Here is a 19,084-nt window from a genome sequence, read left to right on the forward strand (position 1 = left end):
ATCTTACTCAATACACAGTTTTGTATCTTTTTGATAATCTGTCTTTTTAAATTATATAATTTGCTGTATAAAAGGTAAAGTTGACTATTAAAATTTCTTAATAATTACTACTTAGTTCTTCCATTAAGAGTACACTTCATTTAGGATAATCACCTATCACTAAACTAAATCCATTAAAATTATAGGGGATATATCCGTTTGAATTTTTTAAGCAATTATTTTTCTTCAAAAGGAAAGATTAAACCAAACCATATTTGGGAGTAAATGTCACACAATGGAGCACATAAAGAATGTCAAGTAATCGAAAAGGAAAACTCACTCCAGTGGAGAGGTCAAGTGTTTGTACCTGAAAAGCGAAAGTGAGAGAGAACGCGGCGTTTGCAGGCGGCGTTCCCATCACACGCTGTCTGAGACGGAGAGGAGCTGCACACCCACTTCCTCCTCTCACCCTGTCACGAGCCGCTACCCCTTTGCAGAAGTCATTTCATTTCTGTGCACCTCAGACTTTTGTATATAAAATGAAAGAATCTAGATAGATTTTTCTCTTAAGGTTTCTTCCCACTCTAAGTTTCCAAAATTCCATGAAAGTGAAAACCTGGCCCATGCCATAAAAGTGTACCAGGGGATTTAGATGACAACAGAGGCAAGGCCCACATTGTATTTGATTTCAACAGTAATATTAAAGCAACAAGAACATATAGTACACTCCTCATGAAAGCAGTGATAGAAGTGCCTGATATTCCTACAGTGTTAATGACATTATTTTTAAATTCTGTCTTAATGCCCTGCCGGTTACTTGTGACTCTTTAATGCTGTCTTTCTTTCTTCATGAAGTAATGCATACTTAAACCTCACTCCTGAAAATACAAAAGTCTTTCTAGTCCTATTTTAAATGTGCAAATGCTATGCTGACCAGTCTTATATCATTGTGTTCTAGAGACCGTGTAATTGGTTTGATGATGACTGCCTGTGATCTATGTTCTGTGACAAAACTGTGGCCAGTTACAAAATTGACAGCAAATGATATATACGCAGAATTCTGGGCTGAGGTATGTCCTTGATTCTTATATTAACATAGATAGTATCAAAAAATGGGAAGATATTTAAGGAGAAATTAAATATATGGATAATTTACTAATATCTTCATTGCTCATGTTGTTAGTTATTTCAGAAAACTGTGATCACTCACATACGATGAAGGATTTAGCAATCATGTAGGTACAAAGTGAGAGTGGTCATCTTGTTACATCTTACTTAAATATGTGTGTAAATTCTCTGATCCCAACTCTGTTTAGGAGCTTACTTACTGAACAGTGGTGTGACAATTTCCCTTACCTAATAGCTGATCTTTTGTTCATTCATTTAATAAACATTACTGGCCATCCACTTTAGATAAGCACTGGACAAAATTTTCATCAGGACTTGTATATCTGCCTGTAGTTAGGAATTCAGTAGAATAATCATTTGTACCATAGACATATGAGAATATGTAAATATACTCAATGGCCAACTCACCTGCAAATTATGAAATCTTTAGAATATGTAGAATAGTAATTCATAATACTCCTGAAACACACACATAAATGACCTTTCTTAACATGTTTTCTTCACCAAATCATCTAAGTTATCAGTAATATACATTTTACTTTTCAGTGTACTTTCTGAATTATCTGTAAATAGAATATAATTCTCCCATTCAAACAAATCACAGATACCTAGAATCTTGTATATTCAAAGATTATGAAAGAAAAGCTATAAATCCTTTGAGTACTTCTTTCTGTTCAGAAAAATGAAAGTAAACTTGGAAGGCAAAGAGTTTCGTAGTTGATAATTGTATCATATATATCTCACTCATGTAGAAGAATGTGCAAAAACATAAAAACCAGCAAATCATTCAGCCACAAGTTTAGTAAGAATGGTTTAAAACGTTGAATTATTTTGTAGCGGTAAAGCCAAAGAATTTTTATTGCATGAGGAACACAGACCTTGAGCTGATTGTACTCACAGTGTTATTTCTCTAGAATACCTTACAAATTGTATATGCATGCACTTACATAATGTTTTTATTCATTTTGCTGTGTGCGTCAGAACCTAGTTACCATCAGACTCAATTAGGAAGATTGTTTTAGATGTGTAATCGACTCTTGAACAACACTGGTTTAACTGCGCAGGTCCACTTGATTTTTTTACATGATTTTTTTTTCAATAAATATGTTGGAAAAGCTTTTGGAGATTGCAACAATGTGAAAAAAAAATCTCAGGGATGAACTACATAGCCTAGAAATATCAAAAAGAATTAAGAAAAATTTAGGTATGTCATAAATGCATAACTATGTGTAGTATTAGTCTATTTTATGATTTACTACCATAAAATGTACACATATTTATTATAAAAATACAAAATTTTTCAGAACGCATGCATATCAACACTTACAGATGGTGCATGGCGCACCATGGTATACGTGCAGTTGAGAGAAATGGAAACAAATGTAAAGATGCAGCATTAAATCATAATTGCATTAAATTAACTCTGGTGCACACTATACTATTGTAATAATTTTGTAGCCACCTCCTGTTGCTGTTGTGGTGAGCTCAAGTGTAGTATGCACTTAAAACACCACGTGGTGCTAATGAACTCTGTGTGAGCAGTTAAGCTCTCCACTAAATTGTGTATCAAGGGAAAGGTTCTCTCTTGTGGTTCCCGCATATTTTCCATTGTGTTTAGCACAATACCATAAACCTTGAATAACATCATGGTATCCATGCAGAGTGCCACTAGTGATGCTGGAAGTGCTCCCAAGATGCAGAGAAAAGTCATGACATTACAAGAAAGAGTTCAACTGTTTGGTACACACTGTTGATAGAGGCCTGCAGCAGTGGTTGCCACCATTTCAAGATAAATGAATCCAGCATAAGGACTGCTGTAAAAAAAAAAAAAAAAGAAAGAAAAGATAATTCATGAAGCTGTCTCTGCAGCTATGCCAGCAGATCTTAAAACCTTAACACTATTTGAAAAATACCTTTTATCTAGTACTGAAAATGTAGCTTTTGCATGAGTGCAGGATTGCTATATAGCATACTTATAGACTCTCATATGATTTGAGAAAAAGTGAAATCATTATATGACAACTTAAAGCAAAAGAAAGGTAAAGGATCTAAACCTGGAGAATTTAATGCTGGCAAAGGATGGTTTGATAATTTGAGCAAGAGGTTTGGCTTTGAAAAATGCCAAGACAACAGGAGAAGCAGCCTCTGCTGACCAGGAGGCAGCACACAGGTTTCCAGATGCCACTAAGGAAGTCATTGAGGAGACAGGATATCTGCCTGAACAGGCTTTTAATGCAGATGAAAGTGCCCTATTCTTTGGGGAAAAAATGCCCACAAATGACATCTACTAGTAAGGAAGAGAAGCATGCGTTAGAATTAAAGGCAGAAAGGTATAAGCTAACTCTACTGTTTTGTGCAAATGCAGTCGGGTTGATGATCAGAACTGCCCTTATCTATAAAGCTGCTAACCCCAGATAGTTGCGGAAAGATAAACAACAGCCGTCAGTCTTTTGGTTGTACAACAAGAAGCCTGGACAAGAACCCTTTTTCTGGATTGGTTCCATCCATGCTTTGCCTCTGAAGTCAGAAAGTACCATGCCAGTAAGAGACTGGCTTTTAAAGTTTTTTTGTGTTGGACAATTCTCCTTGCCACCCAGAACCCCCTGAGTTAAACACCAAAGGCATCAAATCACCTACTTTCCCCTAAACACAATGTCTTCAATTCAGCCTCTAGATCAGGGGTTCATAAGGACTTTTAAGGCTTATTACACATGGTAAATCCATGGAAAGGATTGTCAACACTATGGGAGACAACCCCAATAAAGAGAACATAGTGAAAGTCTGGAAAGATGATAGCATTGAAGATACCATCATTGTTATAGAAAAAGCCATGAAAGCCATCAAGCCCAAAGTAATGACTTTCTGCTGGAGAAAACTGTATCTAGGTGTTGTACATGACTTCATAGGATTTACAACAGAGCCAATCAAGGAAATTATGAAACAGATTGTAGAAATGGTAAAAAAAAAAAAAAAAAAAAAAAAAAGGTGGGGGTGGAGGGTTTTAAGATATGGGTCTTGGATAAATTCAAGAACCCACAACAGAGGAATTCACAGATGACTTAATAGAGATGCTGCTTCCAAACCAGTGCTGGACGATGAAGAAGATATAGAAGAAGCAGTGCTAGAAAACAAACTGACATTTTACAATCTAGCAGAAGGGTTCAAGACTGCTCTTGACTCACTTTACAACATAGACCCTTCCATAATACAGGCACTAACGCTGAAGCAAATGGTGGAAGGTCTGGTACCCTATAGAAACATTTGTAGAGAAACGAAAACACAAAAAAATCAGAAATTACTGTGCATTTCCATAAAGCTACAGTGAGTGAGCCTGCCTCTCCTGCCTCCCCTTCCACCTCCTCTATCTCTTCCTCTGCCACCCCTGAGGCAGCAAGACCAACCCCTCCTCTTCCTTTTCCTCCTGAGCCTATTCAGCGTGAAGATGACAAGGAAGAAGATCCACTTTCACTTCATCAGTAGTAAATACATTTTCTCTTCCCTATGATTTTAAAATCACATTTTCTTTAATGTAAGAATACAGTGTACTATACATGTAACACATAAAAAATGTGTTCATTGACTTTGTTACTGGTAAGGCTTCCAGTCCACACTAGGCTATATCAGTAATTAAGTTTTGGTGGAATCAAAAGTCATATTTGGGTTTTTTTTGCACCGAGGGTCAGTTCCCCTATCCCCTGTGTTGTTCAAGGGTCAGCTATACGTGTTTGAACTGTAATATTTCACTTTATTGTCATAATCAAAAATCTAAAAGTACTAACCTAGATGCTTTCTATAAATATCACATAGGAAAACTGGAAAACTGGTCTGAAGCTACCTTATTGCTTTGCACATCATTTTACCCAACTATGATACATTTCATACTTAACAACTATATTAGTATTCTGAAATACGAATTAAAACGTGACAGATATATAATGTGGATAATTTTTTGTGTGTTCCTCATTCATTATTTAACACACAAATATTGATTAAGCTCCCTGCATACTCTTATGTATATGAGAGGGACCTTCAAGGACCTCACAGTCCATGGGAGGAAACAGAAATAGAATTACCAAGTCCTCCAATTGCTCTGGATATCCACGAAGTCCTGTGTCTCCTCTCTAGCCCTACAGTCACACCCTTCCTTCAGATCATCACCAAATCATGACTCAATTACTGCAACTTCCTAACTGAATTTCCTGCCTTTCCCTTTTAGAATCAGTATAACAGAAATTAAGAGGGTGCTCTTTGGTGACATGTTAAAATCCTGTTTTGGCACTCAGTATGTAACGTTGGGCCAGTTTTCTGACTTGACTCTACATCAGTTGACACGTTAGCGAGGCAGGGATGGTCATAATTCTGATCACATGAGCACCCTGCTTCAAACCCTCTGTCGTGCTACAGGCCAGAATCATGAACGTGGTGTTGAGAGCCCTGCGTCACTAGCCCCATGCCTGCTGCCTCTGCAGACGTGTTCTCCGTCTCAGCCCCTCTGGATATCTTGACTGCAGCTCTCTCGTTGTCATTTATGCCTTTGTGCCTACAATGTCTCTGCCCAGAGCATGCGCCCCAGCCTCTGTGTTCTGTGAGGGCCTCAGATTAGTTCAGCCCTGTACTATGCACGTGGCCCATAGCACTTAGTTCTTTTCCTTCTTAGCATTTAAGTCCATATTCAAATCACTGTTTATTTAAACATCTGTTTACTTGTTGGACTTGTAAAATCTTTGAAAGCAAGGAACTTAGTGTGTTTTACTCACTTAGAAAAGAAAACAGTTTAGGAATCACCGATTTTAAATATTTAAAGTGATAACAACAGAACAGAAGCTATACTTGAAGTGCCTTTACCTTGTTAGGACAAGTGCCTTTGTCCTGTACTTAAAAATACTTAGTGAGGGTTATAGTAACATGTTTCTAGAGCCTATCTTAGCAAATTTAGGAAGTTTTTAGTCAGTACTTCTTCTGAAAACAAACATAAATAAAATTACTAAAATGATAAATGTGACAGAGGAGTGAGGAGTTAGGAAAAAATTAGGAAATGTTAAGAAAAAGATCTTAAGCTTTTACTTTTACAAACAAATAGAAAGCAAGATAATTTTTAAAATCTATACAGTGGGAATAATATATCTATCTCATAGTATCTTATGAGGATTAAATGAATTAATATTTATAAATTAGCCTAGAGCCTGTAACATAGTCAATCTTTACTATTGTCTATAATTATAAATTTGATGGTGATGTATAGCCAGTTAATACCGCAACTGTTACTTATTCTTCTCTTGTTAGTATCCTTCTCTAAAGCCTGGAGTTCAGTGCACATTAAAGATCATTTGAAAAAGAAGTGAGAAAGGGCTTCAGGTTATTCCATGTTTTATTGTTGTTTCTCTTCACTGTTTATAACTTTTACAAAACATCTGTAATATGAAACCAGAAGAGATATGGTAGGTTTCTGGTAGGTCAGTAGAGGAGATAAAATCAGGATAAAATACCAAACAGTGATACATTAAGTGTTTTATAATCTTGATATTTTTCTTGGGTCAACAACCAAAAAATTATTCATTTTGAAGAAAATTAATGAAGAAAAGGAACAATTTATTAATACTAAAATTTTACAACCATTTGAAAATTGAGAAAGCCTGACGTTTACCCCTGTTTACCTTAGGGCGATGAAATGAAGAAACTGGGAATACAGCCCATCCCTATGATGGACAGGGACAAGAAGGATGAAGTCCCACAAGGCCAGGTATGGCTATGAATTATTAAAGTCAATCTGTTACTGTTAACGTCCAATAGTCTCAGGTGGCCATAAGATCATACATGGATAGAAAGCACACACCATCTTATATGTTTGGCTACAGGGAATGTGTCATTTGGGTATGGTGATGTAGAAACTTCAGTGGTAGTTATCTACAGGAGCTGAGAACTAAAAAAAGAGTAGCCCTTTACCCCTGAAGCATCATCCACTCAGATGAGCCTTTGCATATAAGACACTCTCAGGAACCGAAACTCCACAGGGTTTGTACTTATAATCTGGGCTGAGGGCCAACTCTCATTGCTGCCTTTGTTCCCAAGGCTGCAGGCAAAACTGGAAACTCTTAAGGGTCTGACTGTCTTGTGGACTGGAAGGACCTGGTGCTCAATGGACAGAACCTAGAATCACTTGAAACCTCCTCCTTTTAGATGGAGTTTGGGGAGAGTAAGAGCAAGATCAGGAAATCCTAGTGGGATTTAAGGAATCAGAATATCCTTGTCATCTCTTCTTTCTACAGATGCAATCACAGTACATAGGCTTTCTTTTCTGACCTGAAATTGAAGGGATAGATAAACATGAACTGTTACATTTTTAAAAGCAGAAAATATTTGTCATTGGCTATACAATGATTTTTTTTGGAAGTAACATTATAGTTTTTGATTCAGGTCCATTTTTTTCTGACATGCTTAGCATTTTAGTACATTTTGAGTTTTGTCTCTTTTTTTAAAATTTTTATTTCAGAATATTATGGAGGTACAAATTCTTTGGTTACATATGTTGCCTTTGCACCCCCCAACTCAGAGATACAAGTGTGCCCAACACCCAGACATCATGCACCGTACTCATTAGGTGTGAATTTGCCCATCCTCCCCTCCCCCTCCCACCTGCCCAATGCCCTATGGATGTTACTTCCATATGTGCACATAAGTGTTGGTCAGTTAGTACCAATTTAACAGTGAGTATGCGTGGTGCTTGTTTTTCCATTCTTGTGATACTTCACTTAAAAGAATGGGCTCCAGCTCCATCCAGGATAGTAGAAGGGGTGGTATTAGTTCACCCTTTATTTTTTGTGGCTGAGTAGAACTCCATGGTGTACATATTCCACATTTTATTAATCCACTGATGTATTAATGGGCACTTGGGTTGTTTCCACATCTTTGCAGCTGTGAATGGTGCTGCTATGAACATCCTAGTGCAGATGTCTTTTTTATAGAGTGTCTTTTTTTCCTTCGGGTAAATACCCAGTAATGGGATTGCTGGATCAAATGGTAGCTCTACTTGTAGTTCCTTGAGGCATCTCCATATTAATTTCCACAGAGGTTGTACTAGTTTGCAGTCCCACCAGCAGTAGCGTAAGGGCCTTCCCATCTCTCCACATCCACATAAACATTTGCTGTTTGGGGACTTTTTGATAAAACCCATTCTCACTGGAGTTAAGTGATATCTAACTGTGGTTTTGATTTACATTTCCCAGATGAATAGAGATATTGAGTATTTTTTCATATGTTTGTTGGCCATTATTCTGACTTCTTTTGAAAAGTTTCTGTTCATGTCCTTTGCCCACTTTTTAATGGAGTTGTTTGATTTTTTTTCTTGTTGATTTTCCTGAGTTCTATATAGATTCTGGTTATCAGCCGTTTATCAGATGTGTAGCATGCAAATATTTTCTCCCATTCGGTAGGTTTTCTGTTTGCTCTCATGATGGTTTCTTTGGCTGTGGAGAAGGTTTTTAATTTGATCAGGTCCTATTTATTTATTTTTGTTGTTACTGTGATTGCCTTTGGGCTCTTCATAAATTATTTGCCTAGGCCCATATCTACAAGAGTTTTTCCAACACTTTCTTCTAGAATTCTTATGGTTTCATGCCTTAGGTTTAAGTCTGTTATCCATAATGAGTTGATTTTTGTGAATGGTGTAGATCCTGATCCGTCCTTTTACATGTGGCTATCCCATTTTCCCAGCACCATTTATTGAATAAGAGTTCTTTTCCCCATGTATGTTTCTGTTTGCTATGACAAAAGATCAGATGGAATATGAGAATGGTTTGTACCCGGTTTCTCAGTTCTGTTCCATTGGTCTGTGTCTCTGTTCTTGTGCCAGTACCATGTTCTTTTGGTGACTACAGCCTTACTATGTTATAGTATAGCTTGAAGTCTGGTGAGTTGATACCTCCCAATTTGTTCTTTTTGCTTAAGATTGCTTTAGTTATGCAGGGTCTTCTCTGGTTCCATACAAAGCATAGAATTATTTTTTCTAGAGCTGAGAAAATTTATGTTGGTATTTTAATAGGGATTGCATTGATTCTGTAGATCACTTTGGGCAGTATAGACATTTTAACAATGTTGATTCTGCCAATCCATAAGCATGGTATGGTTTTCCATCTGTTTACATCCTCCACTATTTCCTTCCTCAGTTTTTCATAGTTCTCCCTGAGAAACAAGTCAAAAATTCAGTACCTTTCACAATAGCAACAAAGAAAATAAAATACATTTTGAGTTTTGTCTCAACATAAATTAACATTAATTATCCTCTTTCCAGGACTTACTACATAATTAATGTATTTTTTAATGTTTTGGGAGCTCCTGTGCCTTGTTAGTTTTGTACATGTGTACGTGTTGTGTGGTGTATGTCTTATATTATGATTGTCTTAAACTACCAATCTTCTAATGGCATAACAAGGAAGTTAGTCATGAACAAACAATATAGACAAGTTTAAAAACATTTTTTAAAATTCACAGGATGGTGGTTTTGGATAAATTTTCAAATTCTCTTTTATTTAAAATTGATTTATAAAAGATTTAGGCACGTCACAGCTCATGGAGGACACCTGCATAACAAAGAGGTCGCACGCCCTTCTCACGGCTGTGGCCTCCACGCTCACCCTTAGCCAGTTTTCCTGACACGGGTCCCTCTTTCTTCCTTCCTCTGAAGTGCACCCAACATACGTGCCATGCATGCTGCACATGTAATTTGCACTTTAGTTGCTTGTTAACATGGTTTATGGAACTTTCCCATACATGGAGTCACCGCTGTTAGTCTTTGCTGTTTGGTGTCTACTTTTCACATCATATTTTAAAAGCCATTTTCCACCCTGAGATTATATAAACATTTGTCTAAATTTTCTTTAGTTACTTTTTTCTTTTATTACTTTACATTTGATTTGTTAATTCATTTGGAATTTATCTTGTCATATGGTTTAAGATAGGGATCTAATTTTTTCTTTCCTAGTAAACAGCCATTCAGAGGGTCCCAAAAGACTTAACTTGTTCTAGCAGCAGCCCAAAAATTCAAAGTCCACAGTTTCATCTGAGACTCAAGGCAAGGGTTTATAGCTATTGTGAGCCTGCAGAATCAAAAACAAGTTATTTATTTCCAAGATACAGTGGTGGAACAGATATTGGGTAAACATTTCTATTCTAAAAGGGATAGCCCAGAGAAAGGGGTGATAGGCCCTACGCAAGTCTGAAACCCAGCAGAGCAGACATTAATCTTAAAGCTCCAAAATCTCCCTTGACTCCATGTCTCGAATCCTAGGCACACTGGTATGAGGGCTGGGCCCCCAAGGCGTCGGGCAGCCCTGCTGCCAGGGCTTTGCTGGGTGCAGCCCACGTGGCTGCTCTTGTGGGTTGGAGTCTGGTGCTGTGGCTTCTGGGCTGAGGTTTGCTCTACCATTCTGGGATCTGGAGGGCAGCCTGGCGCTGGTCCCATAGCTCCACCAGGCACTATCTGGTAGAGGCTCTGTGCGATGGCTCCTCCCCTGACGCGGTCTTCTGCCTACACTCCCAGGCTTTCCGATATATCCTTTGGAATCGAGGTGGAAGCTTCCAAGCCTCCACCATTCTTGCATTCTGCAAACCTACAGACTTAACACAACATTGAAGCCACCAGGGCATAAGCTTTGTACCCTCCTGAGCAGCCGCCTGAGCAGTACCTGGGGCTCTTCAAAATGTGGATGGGGACAGAACAGGAGGGATGTGGGGAACAGCATCCTCAGGTGGCACAGGACAGTGAGACCTGGGTGTATTCCCCCAAACCATTTTGTCTTCCTAAGCCTCTGAGCCTATGATGGGAGGGGTGGCCTCAAAGATCTTTTAAATGCCTTTGGGGTCTTTTTCTCATTTTCTTGACTATTAGACCTCGCCCCCTTTTATCCACCTAAACAAGTGGTTGTTCTGTAGCCCCTTCCTTCTCTACCACACAGCCAGGATGCTCATTTCCCAAATTTTTGTGCTCTGCTTCCACTTCAATTATAAGTTCCAACGTTAGGTCATTTCTTTGCTCCTATATGTGATCACAGGCTGGTAGAAACAGCCATGCCACTTCCACCTCTTGAACACCTTGCTGCTTAGAAATTTCTTCTGTCAGATACTTTTGGTCATCACTCCCAAGTTCAGCCTTCCACGAAGTCCTAGGGCATCGACACAGGCAGCCAGGTTCTTTGCTACAGCGTAACAGTGACCTCTGCTCAGGTTCCCAATACGTCTCTCATTTCCATCTGAGACCTCATCAGCCTGGCCTTCACCGTCCATATTTTTAACAGCATTTTGGTCACAACCACTTTAACCAGTCTCTAAGGAGTTCCAAACTTTCCATCTTCCTGTCTTCTTCTGAGCCCTCCATACTCTTCCTACCTCTGCCCATTACCCAGTTCCAAAGCTACTTCCACATTTTCTCGTGTACAGAGATCACATGGCAAGACAGGAAGCAAGAAGGGGGGAGGCAAGAAACACCCGGCCTGTTTTCAACAACCAGTGGCCAGAGAACTCTCATAGAAACTATTCATGATAGAGTGAGAGCCCACTCATTACTGGGAGGATGGCACCAATCCATTCAGGAGGGAGCCACCCCCATGACCCAAACACCTTCTGTTAGACCCCACCACCAACACTGGGATCAAATTTCAACATGAGGTTTGGAGGGTCAGATATCCAAACTATAGCTCTTACTATGGTGACAGGCTTTATAACAGCAGAGAACAAAAAGGAACTGCACACATTTGATCCTTCTATATCCTTTGATGCATCTCATTGAATTTCAGTTTTTTAAAGAAATTGGAAATCCATGGTTTGGGGGTAACCTCAACTGGAGAGCCAGTTTTATCTTGTGCATGTTGTCAACCACATGGGCAGTTATTTATAGCTACACAGTCTGTGTTCTCTGGCTAATAGACACACCGTCTTTTATATCCAGCCTTCAGTAGGCCAGTCTGAGGTAGCATCACTTGTCTGCACAGTGACCCAGAATTCCTAATGAGATATTCTTGAATTTTTTTAAAGGGCTACTGATTTGAAAGTTGTGAAATCTAATATTAACATACATAGAGAGAACAGTAACCCAAAAGAGCTATGATAAAATCAATGATGGTTATTGTAGGTCAAAAAAGGGGGTGGGGGAATGAATAAAATATTAGGAGAACAAACAAGGGACCAAAGCCAAGAGCAACAGAAAACACTGTAATAATTCCTGATCATTAGGTTGGAAGAGAAGAATAGCAGGTTTGATTTTGAATCACCCACAATAGAGCACTAATTTTGACCAGAGATAAGAATAGGACTTGAATTATAAATCAACTGATCTATAAATAGAGTGTGGTTTAATGTACTTGGGTTCTAGATGTCAAATATATTAACTTTTTAAATATGTTTTAAGTTTTGCATTTTGTTCCTAGAATGAATTTTAAAATGCATTCTATGATAGTGTTCATTGAACCCAAATACCGCATACTACAAAACTAGAACATTTAATTTTGTAATTAGACTTCAGAAACAGAAAATTCACTTAAGAAAAGTAATTATGGCTAGAATTGCTAATGGGCGATTTTGTTTCTTGTCTGTGGATTTTGCACTGAGGCAGCTTGGATTCTACAATGCTGTCGCCATTCCCTGCTATACCACCCTGACCCAGATCCTGCCCCACACGGAGCCTCTCCTCAAAGCATGCAGGTATGTACAGTGGTTCAAGCTGTAGTGTTATTTTAAAAAACAAAAGTAAGACCCTGTGTGGTATCTTTTTACTCCATCAATGTGTGTGCTTAGCCACAGTTTACAATAAATACTATAATTTTGTCAATGGGCTGTGTATTTGTCTAGGTAGCAGGTTGTTGTGTTCAGGGTTCTGGTGGTCCTAGTCAACCAGCTGCCCCGGGTGGCTCTTCCCCTGGGATCCAACTCTCATCAGGATGAGTCTTAGACTCTGTCTGACATTCAGCTCGTTCTGGAAGCTCTGACAGGGGCGGAGCAGGCACAGGCTGGTGGCAGGGGGAGGTGGCAAAGTCAGGGTCAGAGACCAGTGGACTGGGACCATTCTCAGAGTCTGGGGGTCCTGCCACTCCCTCACACCCGCACTCAGTCTGGGTGTTACCAGGTGGGGTTTTTTTTGTTGTTTTTTTTTTTCCATAAAAGGAGTTTAGTTATTCTTATAAGCATAAGCTTTGTTTTAAGCTTCATGGAAGTTGTGTCTGTGCTGGGGTGGCCTTGTCTCCTGGAAATTCCTGGGCCGGGACAGACATCCCTGGGTAGACTTGCACTATACAGCTAAGTGACACATGGTGTCGGCCTCGCCAGATGCTCGAGTGGGCCCGTGGCTTCCATTAATCTCATAGCCACGATATATCTTTTATGGGATGCTGTGCACGTGTGTGAGGAGTATTTATGCATGGACCCTTCATTCACCAAAAAGGAGCAAGAAGTTTATGAGGATGATGCAGAGGATGATGCGGAGGTCCCCACCCAGTGCTGTTTTAAAAAAATCGGACAGTAATGTCTGTGTAAAGGTGCTTGGGAGGAAAGAGGCTCAGCTTAAGTCACGCAATTTATTATTTAAGAAGGGGGAAAACTTGAATGGGGAACCCCTTCCTCTTTAAGTTTTCTTTTCTTCCAAAAAGAAATGTAAGCCATTTGTTATCTTTTCTAGCTTCAGATTTCTCCCTGTCTGAAAGGTGACCCCTCCACACCTGACCGGCACCCAGTAAATGTTACCACCATGTAAGCACCTTAGTATAGATCAGTTAGTACCAATTTGATGGTGAATACATGTGGTGCTTGTTTTTCCATCCTTATGATACTTCACTCTGAAGGATGGGCTCAGGCTCTCAAGCTCTATCCAGGATAATACAAGAGGTGCTAGATCACATTGTTTCTTGCGGCTGAGTAGAACTCTATGGTATACATACACCATATTTTATTAATCTACTCGTGCATTGGTGGGCACTCGAGTTGTTTTCACATCTTTGCAATTGTGAATTGTGCTGCCATAAACATTTGAGTGCAGGTGTCTTTATTATAGAATGTCTTTTTTTCACCTTGGGTAGATGCCTAGTATTGCTGGATCAAATGATATTTCTATTTTTAGCTCTTTGAGATATCTCCAAATTACTTTCCACAGGGGTTGTACTAGTTTGCAGTCCCAACAGCCGTGTAAAAGTGTTCCAATCTCTCCACATCCACACCAGCATTTGTTATATTTGGACTTTTAGATAAAGGCCATCCTCACTGGAGTTATGTGATATCTCATTGTGGTTTTAATTTGCATTTCCCTAATGATTAGAGATATTGGGCACTTTTTTTATGTTTGCTGGCCATTATTCTGTCTTTTTTTGAAAAATTTATGTTCATGTCCTTTCCCCACTTTTTAATGGATTTGGTTTTTTTTTCATGTTAATTTATTAAGTTCTATATAGATTCTTTCTTATCATCCCTTTATCAGATGTGTAGCATGCAAATATTTTCTCCCATTCTGTAGGTTGTTTATTTGTTCTCATGATAGTTTCCTTGGCTGTGCAGAAGCTTTTTAACTTGATCAGGTCCCATTTATTTATTTGTATTGCTGCTGTGATTGCTTTGGGGGTCTTCTTCATAAATTCTTTGCCTAGGCCAATGTCTATAAGAGTTTTTCAACATTTTCTTCTAGAATTCTTAAGGTTTCATGCCTTAAGTTTAAGTCTGTTATCCATCGTGAGTTGATTTTTGTTAGAGATGAGAGGTGGGGATCTAGTTTCAATATTCAGTACATAGCTATCCAGTTTTCCCAGCACCATTTATTGAATAGAGATTCTTTTCCCCAATTTATATTTTTGTCTGCTTTATTGAAGATTAGATGACAATATGAAGATGGTTTTATATCTGGGTTCTCAGTCCTATTCTAAAGGTCTATATCTCTGTTCTTGTGTCAGTACCATGTTTTTTACTATAGTCTTGTAGTATAGCTCGAAGTCTGCTAGACTGATGCCTCCCAGTTTGTTCTTTTTGCTTAAGATTGCTTTGGCTATACGAGGTCTTCTCTGGTTCCATACAAAGCATAGAATTATTTTTTCTAGATCTGTAAAGAATGATGATAATATTTTGATAGGGATTGCATTAATTCTGTATATTACTTTGGGCAGTGCGGACATTTTAACAATATTGATTCTACCAATCCATGAGCATGGTAGGCTTTTCCATCTGTTTACATCTTCTACAATTTATTTTCTAAGTGTTTCGTAGTTCTCCATATATATGTCTCACACCTCCTTCATTAAATATGTTCCTAAACATTTGATTTTCTTTGAACCTATTGTGAAAGATGTTGCATATTTTATTTGATATTTGGCTTGACTGTAATTAGTGTATATTTATGCCAGTGATTTGTGTGTATTGATTTTGTATCCTGAGACTTTACTGAATTCGTTTGTCAATTCCAGGCGTCTCTTGGTTGAATCTTTGGGATTTTCTAGATGTAATATCATATCGTCAGCAAAGAGTGTGAGTTTGACCTCTTCTGCCTCCATTTGGACACCTTTCATTCCCCTCCCTTGTCTGACTGCTCTGGCAAGGGCTTCCAGCACTATGTTGAATGAAAGTGGAGATGGTGGGGAACCTTGTCTGGTTCTAGTTCTAAGCAGGAATGCTTTCGGTTTTTCCCCATTCAGTATGATATTGGCTATGGGTTTATCATATATGGCCTTAATAATTTTAAGGTATGCCCCTCTATGCCTATTTTGTTAAGAATTTTTGTCACAAAAGTGTGCTGGATTTTGTCAAAGGTTTTTTATGCATCTATTGAGAGAATCATATGGTCTTTGTTCTTGCTTTTATTTATGTGGTGAGTTGCATTTATAGATTTGCATATGTTGAACCAACCTTGAATCTGTGGGATAAAGCCCACCTGGTCATGGTGAATTATTTTTTTGATGTGCTATTGGATTTTGTTTGCTAAGATTTTATTGGGGATTTTTACATCTCTATGTATGAGGGATATTGGTCTATAGTTTTCTTTTTTTTGTTGTTGTGTCCTTTCCTGGCTTTGGTATCAAGATGATATTGTCTTCATAGAATGAATTAGTGAGGATACAATCCTTCTCAATATTGTGGGATAATTTCTGAAGTATAAGTATGAGTTCTTCTTTGTAGGTTTATAAAATTCAGTTGTGAACCCATCTGGTCCAGTACTTTTTTTTTCAGTTGGAAGATTTTTAATTGCTGCTCCAATTTCTGTGATTGATATTAGTATGTTCGGGAATTCTGTTTCTTCCTGATTAAGCTTAGGAAAGTTGTGTGTTTCTAAGTATTTTTCCATTTCCTCCACATTTTACAGTTTTGGAGCATATAGATTTTTATAATATTCAAAGATAATCTTTTGTATTTCCATGATGTCTGTAGTAACCTCTCTTTTTTCATTTCTAATTAAGTTTATTAGAGTCCTTTCCTTTCTAGTTCTTGTCAGTCTAGCAAGAGGGCTGTCAATTTTGTTTATCTTTTAAAAAAACCAACTTTTGGTTTTATTAATCTTCTGTATAGTTCTTTTGTTTTCGATTTCATTTAGTTCTGCTCTGATCTTAGTTATTTCTTTTCTTCTGCTAGGTTTAGAATTAATTTGCTCTTCCTTTTTCCAGTTCCTTGAGATGGTTTATTAGTTTGTTGATTTGTGAGCTTTCTGTCTTTTGGATATGAGCATTTATTGATATTAGTTTTCCTCTCAGGAATGCTTTTGCTGTATCCCACAGATTTTGATAACTTATGTCCCCGTTATCATTTAGTTTGAAAAATCTTTTTATTTCCATCTGGATCTCTTCCTTGACCCAATAGTCATTCAGTAATAGATTGTTCAATTTCTATGACTTTGTGAAGTGGTGAGTGTTTCTGTTGGAATTGATCTCTAGTTTTATACCACTATGGTCTGAGAAGATACCTGGTACAATGTCTATTTTTTTAAATTTGTTGAAATCTGATTTGTGGCCTAGGGTGTGATTGATTTTGGCAAAAGTTGCATCTAATGCATCTAACCCACAAAGATGCCTTCAGAGTCAAGGTCAAGGGTTGGAAAACAAACTTCCAGGCAAATGGAAGCTAGAAGAAAGCTCAGTAGCTATTCTTATACCAGATACCATAAACTTTAAAATAGCAAAAGTAAAGAAAGACAAATATAGTCACTATATAGCGATGAAAGGAAAACTCTAACAAGAAGACTTAACTATTCTTAGTATTCATGCACCCAACGTAGGAGTGCCTAGGTATATAAAGTAAGCCCTGTTTGATCTAAATAATTTGGTAAACAGTAATGCCATAGTAGTGGGGGATTTCAACACCCCACTGACTGAACTGGACAGATCCTCTAAGCAGAAAATAAGCAGAGAAACAGTGGATTTAAACAGAGCTCTAGAACAAATGAGTCTAACAGATATCTATAGAACATTCCACCCAAATAAAGCTGAATATACATTCTTCTCATGAGCTCATGGAACTTTCTCCAGAATTGAGCCCTTTCTTAACTGTGTGGGTGACCACACTCAGGAGCGGCTGGAGTGAATACACTACGAAGAGGACAGAGGATGGACATTTGGCCAGATTGTTTTAAACAAAACCAAAAACAAACATAGTGTTCCAGCATTCTGTGCTGCTGAGACTTATTTTGAGGCCTTTTGTTAAGGAAAACAAACACAACCAATAAGCAAGAACATAAAAAAATTATCTCACACACCCCACCCCACCCCACCCCCCCGCCAATTTTAAGAGATGGCTTCTCCTCTCCACTGCTGGAAGGTAGACACAACATCCCTGCTTGTTTTGGTGAATCTTACTTGACCCTAGTTAGTGGTTAGTTTATTAAAAATCTCAACTTTATTATAAAAGGGCCAAGCCATGCTGGTCTGTGTGGAGTGTGAGCCAGGACCCACTCTTGATGGAATTAGGTTATTAAAAATATATATACTATTGAAGAGAAATTGGGATATCAATCTAAATTCAAACATATTTTTAGAAAAATCCTAACAAATCTTCAGAAGTCCTTTCCTATCCAAAAATTCTCTGTGTTTTATGCCGGATACTTAGAAACCAGCAGAAGGAATGCTTGCTGTGGTTGTCAAGCCCTGCAAAAGTTACTGAGGAACTTTACATGGAAGCTTGCTAGTGTGGTATTCCGCCGTTTTGGCAGCTTTGACACACTCCTGCGTCAATGTGCTTGGCTGAACCACGTAATCTCTTAAAGGGCATTTTAGTCTTATTAACACTTAAAAAATTCATTATGTATTAGTGTTCGAGAAAACATATGTCTTTTTCCAATATATCAGAAAATCTCTGGGATCTGGAAAAATGGTATTTGATGCTATGGTATAAAAGTTAAAAGTGTCAACACTTTTCAGGTTATATTTTGGGGACTTCTTTTGTCCGAGGTGTCTTAGCATATTTGCTAACGGGAATTCGAGGGAACAAGTTGAAAACCGTGCTTAGTATGAATTTGGTGTTCTCCCAAGCCAAGGTTCCCTTCTGACCTCGACTCTGCATGTCAGCACATGGAGTCCAGGCGGGGCATGTGGGTAGCGGCTCCGCCAGGGCCGCCACGGAGAAGGTGCTGGGTGTGCAGGCTGTGGCCACACGGCTAGCGACGATTAAGAGGCCCGTGATGTCTGCATTGAAGACACTGAGAGAGAGATGAGAGGACTGGAGGGGTGCGCCTGCACTTCAGAGGAGAGGCCACCAGCATGCAAACACGGTTTCACTGTAACAAGGGAATTTCAAAGTCTGTTCCTGATCTAATGTAAGATGACTTGTTGCGCATGGCACGGTGTTCAAAACCAGGACACTCCCCCGTTTCAAGGGTGCCATGATAGGGCTAAAGGCCTCCAGGGAGCCACGCTGTTCCCACCTCTCAGAGTGCAAAGCCCCGGGCCCTTCGTGTTGTTCCCGAACGTCCCGGACCGCTTCTCGGCCATTCTCCCTTTCCATGTGTCCTGCATATTCCTCTGTGGTCAGTCCT

General features: G+C 38.7%; 1 protein-coding gene across 4 annotated transcripts in view; it reads left to right on the forward strand.

Moving 5' to 3' along the window:
* Nucleotides 1-19,084, forward strand: part of PDE10A (phosphodiesterase 10A) — a 546,467-nt gene that overhangs the window by 520,012 nt on the left and 7,371 nt on the right. For all 4 annotated transcript variants that reach the window (XM_012776792.3, XM_012776797.3, XM_012776793.3 and 1 more), the window contains 3 exons: nt 938-1,049; nt 6,767-6,847; nt 12,710-12,798. In XM_012776792.3, coding sequence (XP_012632246.1) covers nt 938-1,049; nt 6,767-6,847; nt 12,710-12,798 — 282 coding nt within the window. The remainder of the gene's footprint in view (nt 1-937; nt 1,050-6,766; nt 6,848-12,709; nt 12,799-19,084) is intronic.

The sequence above is a fragment of the Microcebus murinus genome, chromosome 5, assembly GCF_040939455.1.
Source record: "Microcebus murinus isolate Inina chromosome 5, M.murinus_Inina_mat1.0, whole genome shotgun sequence".
NCBI classification, from domain to species: domain Eukaryota; kingdom Metazoa; phylum Chordata; class Mammalia; order Primates; family Cheirogaleidae; genus Microcebus; species Microcebus murinus.